Source organism: Gavia stellata, chromosome Z, assembly GCF_030936135.1.
Source record: "Gavia stellata isolate bGavSte3 chromosome Z, bGavSte3.hap2, whole genome shotgun sequence".
NCBI classification, from domain to species: Eukaryota; Metazoa; Chordata; class Aves; order Gaviiformes; family Gaviidae; genus Gavia; species Gavia stellata.
Window position 1 is genome coordinate 31,958,324 of NC_082637.1, and position 10,235 is coordinate 31,968,558.

General features: G+C 43.1%; 1 protein-coding gene across 1 annotated transcript in view; it reads left to right on the forward strand.

Annotated features, from left to right (window-relative positions):
• The window catches only part of RCL1 (RNA terminal phosphate cyclase like 1), a 33,042-nt gene extending 26,409 nt beyond the window's left edge, over positions 1–6,633 (forward strand). The window contains exons 8-9 of the mRNA XM_059833731.1: positions 166–269; positions 5,143–6,633. Coding sequence (XP_059689714.1) covers positions 166–269; positions 5,143–5,293 — 255 coding nt within the window. The 3' untranslated portion in view covers positions 5,294–6,633. The remainder of the gene's footprint in view (positions 1–165; positions 270–5,142) is intronic.
• Positions 6,634–10,235: the final 3,602 nt, after the last annotated feature.

Consider the following 10,235-nt stretch of genomic DNA (forward strand, 5'->3'; position numbering starts at 1 on the left):
TGTGAAATTAATTTGTCATTGTTACAAAATCTAGATTTTTATCTTTTTGGCCCTTGGAAATTAGGAGTTCAGCCTTTTAAGTGTATTTTTCTCCTTAATTACTCTCCTCCCATCCCAATTTCTGGTTTGTACAGAGATTAATTATTAAAACATTTTGCTTTGCAGGGAGGCTGTGTAGATTCAACAAATCAGAGCCTTGCTCTGCTCCTCATGACCCTTGGACAACGGGATGTTTCCAAAGTCCTGTTAGGACCTCTGTCTCCGTACACGTAAGTTGTTTTGTTCAGTTTGATTATCCAGTCTTGTTTAATTCACTAGTTTTATTGCACAGCTATTTTTTGTATATGGAAGACTTTGCCTGTGGCTATGAATAGAACAACTTGTACCTGTCTTCAAGTGAGACAGGTGGTGTAAGTTACCTAGTGTTTATTTCTTCACATTAGAAGATGATTCCTGTACTGTTCTATATTATTGCTGGTTCTGAGAATTGCATATGGAGTTTATTGTTGGTTCTTGGTCTCGGACTGTATGTGTTTTGCTTTTTGTTGCCTAGTGTACACTACTGTGTTTTCCTAGTGATCTCTCTGTAGCTGTGGCATTAAATGGCATGTTTCAAATGGCTAGCCAAATGCTAAAGCTGTGATTGTCCATAGGAAACAGCATAAGAGTTCAATTCATGGAGCTATGTGCAACCCCAGAGCTTTAGCCCTGTTGAGCAGCGGACTTCTATCTAGTCCTTCAGTCTCAATTTTTATAAAGCTTTGTCTGCAGCTAGTAGTGGTTCAGAGGATAGAAAAGACTAAATTTCTTACCTTGCTAGTTGCAACACAAGTTAGGGGGAAGGGCATCCAGTATCAAAAATTTTGTTTACCAGGCTGACAAGTGATTGACTAGATCATAGTTATTCCTAGAGACTGAGCAGTTTTCCTTTAATCAAATGGAGGGAGGGTTGTTTATCTGACAATGGCATCAAATAATAAGACTATGAACTGTCCTTTTTCGGTTATCATGGTACCGGTGCTGTATACGTGAAAGGTACAGTACTGTGATAACTGAAGAATGGTGGTGCCATCCCATGAGAGCTAGAAATTGCCTAACTGCTATTCACAACCCCTGGTATCTTGGAAACAACATTCAACAGCTTTTGAAGGGAAGACAGGGAAGCCTCTCATTGCATGGGGGTGAACTAATCCCCTGTAAAGTAAGTATCCCTGTGAAAGGCTTACAAAGAGTAGATATCAGTGTTTGAAGTGCACAGTTAAGCATGTGAAACAAACCAATCACTTGTCATTGTCCAGTCTTTTGTCTTTTTTTTTTTGATGCTGTGAAAATCATGCAAGCCCAGTAGTTTATTTTGTAAGCAGGCTGATTTCAAATGGGTGGGCTGACACTTCTTCCAAGCTAGGAGTGCATGGCAGGGATGAAGGTTGGAGCAGGCATCCTGAAGCAGCATTTATCACACGAGATCATAAAATCTGTGATTCTGTGAGAATCTGTGACTCATCAGTCCTGTGAGGATCTGTTCAGAGATGACGGAGCTCTAACTGCAGCACCCCCATGCCCTCAGTAAGACAGCTCATAAAGGACTGAGAAATTTGGCTCCCAAGCAACTCATCAGATGCACAGGCTTTTGAAGTAAATTGCAGTACTGTCATGTACCACTTCATTGTCCTTTCTTTTCTCTCTTGGGACTGTGACATCTCTGCACTTAACACTTTCACCCTGCGGAATCCACAGCTATTTATAAGCTGTGTTACATTAGATTGGCTTCCCCGTCTAGCACAATGTAGCATGAATGTGACAGTTCAGCTGGCAGATGAGAGCTTTGGAATACATCCATCAGAATGAGGAAACACCTCCCACATTTGTGTATTTCCACGGCAGACATCCTTTGCCCCTGCTAATGGCAGGGTGGGCAACCCCATGGGAAGGGTTGTCCTGAATGGTACTGGGGCCACCAGACCAAAAAAGACTGCTTGGCCTGCAGCCATCTGGATCACTGCCTCTCTTCTTGCGCTCCAGATTTCACGGAAGTAAGCACCTCTCTGTCAAGCTGAGATTAAAATCAAATACAGGGTGCTGGCTGTTGCCGTCTTGCAGGACAGGTCAGTCTGCATGCAGATGAACTGGCATGAGCTAGGGGTGCTGCAGGAGAGGAAGGGGAAAGCTTGAGTGCCCCGGACCTTGGTTTTGCAAGGGTGTAGGGGCTTCACGCGGAGGGGCGGGGCGGCGGCCGCCGCTCTGGGTTGCTCCTCGAGCCCTGCCCGGGGTCCGTCCCCGCCCGCACGCAGCCCCGAGGCCTCTCTCCCTCCTCCCGCAGCGCGCCCGCTGCCGGTCGAACCAGGCCCGAGGCCTCCCCGCAGCGCGGCGCCCCCTGGCGGCCCCCGCGTCTGGCCGCAGGCCGCGCCCAGCAGCTGCAGGTCAGGCCTGGCTCCCCCCGGTTCCCCCGCGGGCAGCGGCCGGGGAGGGTCCCCGGCGGGACGCTGGGGAGCAGTACAGGGGCCGCCGGCGCTGCCAGGCTGGGCCCTGCGCTGTTTTCAGGGTAGTCCAACCAAGAAGGTGTGGCTGGTGCACAGGTCTTCTCTTGCACTCATCTGCGAGTTGGTTGCTTTGCCCTGACAGCGAGCTAAGACATGTGAAGTGGTTGTGTACCTTTTGATGTTGCTTAGCAGGCTTCTGCGAAAAGATGGCGCTTAAATAAACAGACTTTTTACTGGGTTTTTTTTGTTGTTGTTGTTCTTGGTAGTACAACGGCTTTTTTATTTGAAAGTGGCTGGCCCTGAGGAAAACCTCCAGTGTGGCTCATGTGGCTGTGCTGGGCCTAAGGGAAAGTATTCAGCTCTGCCTTATTCTTGCCTGAACACACAGTCTAAATTTCCAGCAAAATAAAACTTCTGTACCTTTCACCCCTGCCCTCAGTCCTCCAGTCTGTATGTGTATGTTTGGTGCAGCCTCCACTATTATTTGAGGTGCAAAGCTTCCTACACGCGACCCATAAGCTCAAGCTAGTACAAACCTGCCTTCTGCTGCGCTTCTGTCGCATCCCCCTGCCTTTCGTCCCTCTTTTTCTCCTGTTTCCAGGGCTCTTACCACCTGTGCTCCTGCTACTGCAAGACAGAGCTGGCCTCTTGCTGCTCCCAAATTCTCCCCTGACGTCCCCAGGCAGCCTCCCCTTCGCTCCTGCTCCCCTGAACCTTTCCTGCATACCTGGGGGCTGTGGCAAAGCCCTCTTGCTTTTTGTCACTCTGCCCTTATTCAAAAGGGAGATGAGGTAGAGAAGCACGGTAGTCCACAGATGTGGAAAGAGAGGTACAGACTGAACTGATCCCACCACAATGTTGCAGAGTTTGCTCATCAGCTTTTAGGATTTTTCCCTGAGCCTCTGGCTCCATGCTGCCTCTGGCATTTGTACAGTTTATTCTGTGCCTTCCTGGCAGTTCAGCACGCCACTCCTGCTGTTTTTGGGCTTGGCTGCTTTCTTGTTACACTGCCAGAGCTCTGGGAAAGGACCCAGCTAAGGAGGAGGCTGGTAACAGAGCTTGTTGCCTGTCAGCTTTACTGAAGCATTTGTGCCAGCATATGCCCATTTGCCTATTATAGCAGCAATCAGAAACTTTGCAGTTGGGAAGACATGGAAGAAAAGGTGCTTTTCCGTTCTTTCTTTCAACCGTTAATCCATTTGAGAGATGAGAGAGCTGGTGTCTGTGCTGAGGCCAGCTACCAGCCCAGGAAGGTGAGGTAGAAAGGTACACATAGCATGGGGAGCCATGTGCCCACATTCACCCTGCAGAGATATTCAGCTGGCTGCCCCAGAGATAATTCTCAGATCTTGCTAAGCACAGACCGGTGTAGGTAACAGCAGCCTCTCTGTCTGGCTCCTGCTGTTTCTCTCCTCTCCCTGTGGACATACCTGAGTGCAGGAGTGGTCTGAAGCGGATAAGACAATTCTTGCTCCTGCAACTTTTGTTGTGTTTATTCACAATTTCTGTGAATAGGAGCTGCCAGGAGGTTTTCAGAGGCCTCATGATGTTGCAGTGGGGACGGTCTTATCCTCTTGGTCTCCTGCTTCCCATTTTGTCGGTACTTTCTCTTGATTTGGTGTAGCGATGTGTGATTAGCTTACGATTATGCTCTCAGCATGCAGAGCAAAGGCTTTTTCCAGATTGCCAGCCAAACAAATGTGTGGACTGGATGTGCATATTCCCTTTCTTTAAAGGTTAAACTTAACCTAAGAAGGGCGCATACCAATTGCTGCAGGAGATTAAACCTTAGTTCAAGACTGCAAACTTGCTTGTAGCCATGATAGTAACAGACCGGACTTCTGTCAGGAGCCATTACCGATTTTATATGTGTAGCCTTTTGGTGTAATTACTTGTTCCTTATTTTGGGGAAGTGAGCAGGAATGTTTTCTTGGCTGGTTTTGGTTTTGTTCTTTTTTTTTATACTTTTAAGTAGTTTTTCAGGTCACTCACCCTCCAGTCAGTTTGTGTTTAGGAGCCCTGTGTCTGTTTAGTCTCTTCGTGCTTCTTATCCTAAAATGATGAAAGGAAAATGACTCTTTTTTTTTTTTGTGAAAATGAGGAAAGAAAACAGGAAGAATTCTGGGTCTGAATGCGATTCTAACAAAACATTTAACTAAGTAGTGGACAAGTTAGCAATGTAAATCAAACACGTGCTTTAGGATCTGATGTCTCTCTTAAAGTATGCACCCAAGGCCAACCTTTTGGCTATCCCTGTTTATCTTTTATTTCCGTTTTAAACATTGAGGGAGGGAGGAGTACCACTACAGGTTGGTATGGGGTTCATATGGCCCTGATGGAGAGCCAGCATCATGAGTAAGTGACCTTGCCTGGCTACATCTGTTCTTTCTCCTTTCTTCTTCCCTCACCATTTTATCTTGCTATGCTACCAGGCATTCCTCCTCTCTCTGTTCATACAGAGTGCATTAGTTTCAGTAGGGGTCACTAGCCACTTCTACAACACAAGTGAGAACAATGTTTGGAGCCTGCAGGCTTGTTTCTCTGTACTAAGCAGTATTTTCATGCTATATTCACTGTTGTCATTGCTGGAATCTGCATTAGTATATACTGCTAATGGGCTTTCTGTTTTGTTTCTTAATCTCTGTTGTTTTCTCTCCCTCAGAATTGAGTTTCTGCGACACCTGAGAAGCTTCTTCCAGATCATGTTTAAAATTGAAACAAAGATCCCTGAGGAAGACCACATGGGCGGGGAGAAAGTCTTAATGACATGTGTTGGCATTGGATTTTCCAACCTTAGCAAAACTATAAGATAAGAAACATTTTCAGACTTCATGAAAGGCGGTGACAGAAAATGCTGCAAAGATCTGATAAAACATGCCTTTCCCTGTGCTTATTCTGGCACAGGGAAACCAGCGACGATTCCAGTGCAGGGGTACCCAAGCTTGCTGCATGTAAACAATAGAGCTGACTTTAGGCTATTTAGACCTGTGTTGTTTCTAAATGCAATGCCAGTATTCTGTGCTGCATTGAATGGCTGGCTGGAGTCTCAGCTGGTTTGGGACTCTTTGCACTGTATTCCACTGCATGGGACACAAGTCCCTCTTATGTCCCTGCCTACAAGCCTTAAAACAGTGGATGTTCTAGTTTCATGTATCTACAGACTCCACTCTTAGCTTTTTCTGAAAGATTTAGATAGAGAGGGAGAACAAGATTGACCAAAATGAGCTTTGCAGTGCAAAACAAATGATCCCAACAGAAACATTAGATTCTTGAGGTAATTGCAGAGACAATATTGGCATGGAAATAAAAGTAAAAGTTTGACAATAATTTTTTGTTTCTACATTGTGTGTGTATGGAATTTGTCAAATGCTTCACTCCTGCTTATGTTGACTAATTTACAGTTTCACAGGAAGAAAAAAAAACTCTTCTTTTAATTTTCCTTGATGTTAGATTACTGCAGAAGAGATCACAGCCTATACTGACTTGTTTCAGCCTCCTCTACAAAGATGGTCATGGGAGGAGAAACCTTGTTGACAGATTTTGACTTATCGCATATATTCTTTTTAGGTTTGTTTGGTATGCCACATACTGCAGTTCACAATTAGTTGTGAAAGGTAGCAAAAAAAGCTGTAGGCTTTGAGGGAGAAGAATATATACAGTTATGCCATCCCATTTTGTCCAGCTGCTCCCTTTGAAAGAGGGGATAGTGGTGTATGGGCACTGCTTGGATTGACAGATGCAAAAAGTTTCTACTGGGATATAAATACTTCCTCAAGAACGGCTTTTGGTAGATTCCAGGCAAACCTGCTGAAGTTAATGCTGAACTCCTGACACAAGGAAGGAAATTTATACTTGACTTCGGACTACACTCAATGTGTCTGGAGTAAAATAAAACCATGTCAAGAGCTGTTGTATATATAGAGAGCAAATACTAGTGACTGTGTTATAATGGTCTTACAAACTATCTGATGCTGCTGTAAAGTAAGCATTACCTCTGTAATATGAAAAATGTATATTGGACCCAAAAGGACTTTGACAAACAGCTAGGTGTTTGATTAATGTCTTAGTAACTTGCAGGCGGTGTGAGTCATTTTTGTACTGTACTTGGTTCTTGTTGCAATCTATCTAAACGTGTTTTGGAAAAATAAAGTATTTTTTCCTAAATAAGGTTTTATTTCCCTTTAAAACAAATCAATCAACAACAACCAACAAACAACCTTTTCGCCAGCCCTATAAGGTGGCACTTCAAAAGATAAATGGTATTTTGAACTGATACATCAACTTTGGGAGTTGCCAGGGTGTGAGGAAGGGAGAGGGTGAGGCCCTTATAGTTTACTGGCTTTCCAAAATTTGATTTCCAGCTAAGGAAACCCTAAATAAAACAACAGAATGTGAAATAAAATTATTTGACTATATTTTTTAAATTTCAAGTTACATTAGGGAAAAACTGTGGGCAAGGAAGAATTTACCTTGCTCCCCTCTGTCACATAAGCAATGAAAAAGCTAGAAACTTTCCAAATTAAAACTACCCTAAATAGAGGGAGCCACTGATCCAAAAGGTGAAATGTACAAGCTGAGATTAATAGCCACTAGAATAAAATATAAAGCTTACATTAATTAAAGATACAAGTTTGTATTTCCAAAATTGGCCTAAGTAAAAATTTGGAAGTATTGTCACAGCTTCAAAAATCAAAAGCTTTATTATCTTCAAATTTTTAAAGCTCTTAACTTTGAAGCCATGACAGCTTTTCCAAATGTTGCAGTTGCACCAAACATAAAAAGGGCAATGTGTTGCCCAGGTAGCAGATTCTTTAGCAATAGAGTAATTATGTCATTAAATTACCCATGCTTAACTAAACCTCAGTGTTAAAGTTAGACTGCTAACCCTTAGTCGTGCTGCAAATTACATAGCTCTACAGAGCAATGCTTGCTGTGACTCAGAATTGCTTGTTGCTTTACCGAGGAAAAGATATGTATATGAAAGCAATTTGTTTTTCCAGAACAGCCAATCTTTGGAGAAACAGGAAAAATTCCAGAGGAGGTTTTAGGTAAGAGCTTTCTTAAAATCGTTTGACTTTCACATTCTGTGAAAAGTACTTACTAGGAAATCCTGCAGATAAAAGCTGTTTGTTTATCGTTGGAACAGCAATTAACACCTGTTTTGGTGGACTGATCCTGCAGAAAGATGGTTCAATTTTAGAGCTGGACAGAGGAAATTAATTTTTGATGAAGACAATTCATAATCTTTGTAGCCACAGACTTTATGGTAAGGATGCTAGTTACTAGGAGATGCATCTTTCATCTCCGTCCATCATGGCGGATAGAATACTTGGATGACTTGAATTTTAACTGATCAGCTGTATCTGAATAATCCTGTACTCTTTGAGCTATCCATCAGCAATTTAGTTAATCCCTTTGGGTGAACAACTCTGATAATACCTTTCTGCTGTGATTGGAAACTTTTCTGCTTACAGAAAGGTTTAAGACTGGACTGTAAGGAGGCACAGGTGTGGGAGGGGACTAATGAACAGAAGTATTTTGCAATGTGCATTTTAATTGCAGTAATTTTAACATAAGGAGAGAGGGTGAAGAACACAAAAATAGTTTGGGGGAGAACTAATCAGAATACCTCATTAAATGGAGAATCTTTTCCTTTAAACTTGCCTAACAGGAAAGGCTGCTACAGTGGGGATGTGAAACGTATTTGCAAAATGAGCCTTTATCTTGCACCCACTTCCACTTTTGTAATATCTATTGTCAAACTCTCTTCCACTTCTAAGCTATGATGGTAACTTGACTGCACCTTCTGTGGTTATGTCTGAAAATTCATGTTAACTTGCTGTAGGACAGGTTTTGGAGTAGTAGAGATTATGCTGAAGGTGAAATTGCTTCAGTCCAAGCTGGTGCATTTTACTGAAGGCATATGGCTAGAAGCCAGTGCAATAACTGTCTGGGGAAGCACACAGTAGATACATTAGCTAGGCCAAAACAGTAAGTACATGGCTGTCTTAGGTAATGTTTTCAAAGTGGTGATTATGTTACTGCCAGAGCATATATATTCTCTCTTCTTCCCCTTCCCCACAGGTGACATTATGAGTCAAATGGATTTTCTTTCAAGCCACTGAGGCGTAATTCTGGTGCTTGCAAGCTCTGACATTCACTTCCCTGTTTTTCAATCATGCTCCTGAGACAGCAACAGGAGGAGAAAAAGACAATGAAAAGTACCAGCTTTCAGGAGGCATAATTTTGCTATGAGTTTCTTTCTCATTTTTTTATATTGTATGGCCATCGCCACACTTTGATTTTGTATGTCTGATGAAAGCATTTCTATTTAGTCTAGATCCTAGGGGATACTAAGTGAGACATGCAACTGTGTCAGGGCAACTAATAAAAGAAAAAGGTGAAAGGGGCATCTTTTACAATTACTGCTTAGGTCTTGGTAAGCTCTATCTTAAAAGATCATTCTTGGTGGGATATGTACAGTTTTCCTTGTGTCTGATGTAGAAGCACTGTTGACAAGCTCTGAAAAACACCTATTACCTGTTGCCAGTGGGAAGGGTAAAAAGACAAAGTCCTGCAGGGAAGAGAGTGTGTGAGCTGAACTCTGTGGTGACAGCATTGCATGTGTAAGTCAGGCACTGCATCAGAGCATCACAATGTTCAAATAGCACTTCTGCTAGGTAAGTTGTGATATTGTTACAAGACAGATTTGTTCGCATGATTTGTAGTATATATGTAGCAATGGATGTTAGGTATGAGTGATAATCTCTCTCCTGGAACAGTAAGATTATTACATATACACGCCAAGAAGAGTGCCCAGACCTATATTCCCTGCATACTACAGAGTATAGAAACAACTGTGTGGAGGTAGCAATAAGGACAGCCATGGAGAAAATGTTTTATAATAAAACTCGTATTGATCAAGGATATAACCACAAGAATACAATGGCCAAAAGCAACTCTTTACTTCAGGGTGAACTGTGGCTGGGAGCCCAAGGAAGTGAAGTGGCCAGGAGCCTGCCACTGCTGACACCCCCTCTGCACAGCTGTGTAGCTGTTGAGGGGGACCCCTTTGTGCAGACCAGGGGTGGACTGGTGTCTTTGTGTATTTGCCGTCATGCTGCCTGTCTGCCTGATTGTCCACACTCACACCACTCTTCTCTGTATCGGTTTGGCCACCCTGGTAGCCTCTGCTCTGCTGTTCACACAACAAACATCAATAGTCCTTTAACGGTCAGACCATGGTGAAAATCTGTAAGGTCCTTGAGGGGATTGATCCATGTGAGGTACCTGGTGCTTAACTATGGATGAGCTAGTAGGATTAAGGGCTTGATTCCAGCGATCACCACTACATGTCAGTGACATCCCATTATACAAAATGTGACAGGCTCAGTAGGGCGCCCGTGTTTGCAAGTTGCATCGAAAGTCACACCATTTGAGAACAAATGTCTTACTCCTTCTTACCTTGCTTCTAACCTGTGACCACTCTGCTCCCTGAAAGTTATTTACACCTTTTCCAATTCTAAACTGTCTCCATGGATAAGAAAAAAAAGTTGCTTTAGCCGGTGATGAATGTAGATATATTCTGTAAGATAAGACTGTGGTTCTGAATGGTCATCCCTCAGCACCATCAGGGCAGACAATTCTCTTCCACGTGTCTGGAAATATAGTTTTGATTAGGTATAAAATACTGTGCATCTCCAAGCTGGGTCTAGATTAAAATATGCACAAGTTTTGATTATTTATTCTTTTTAA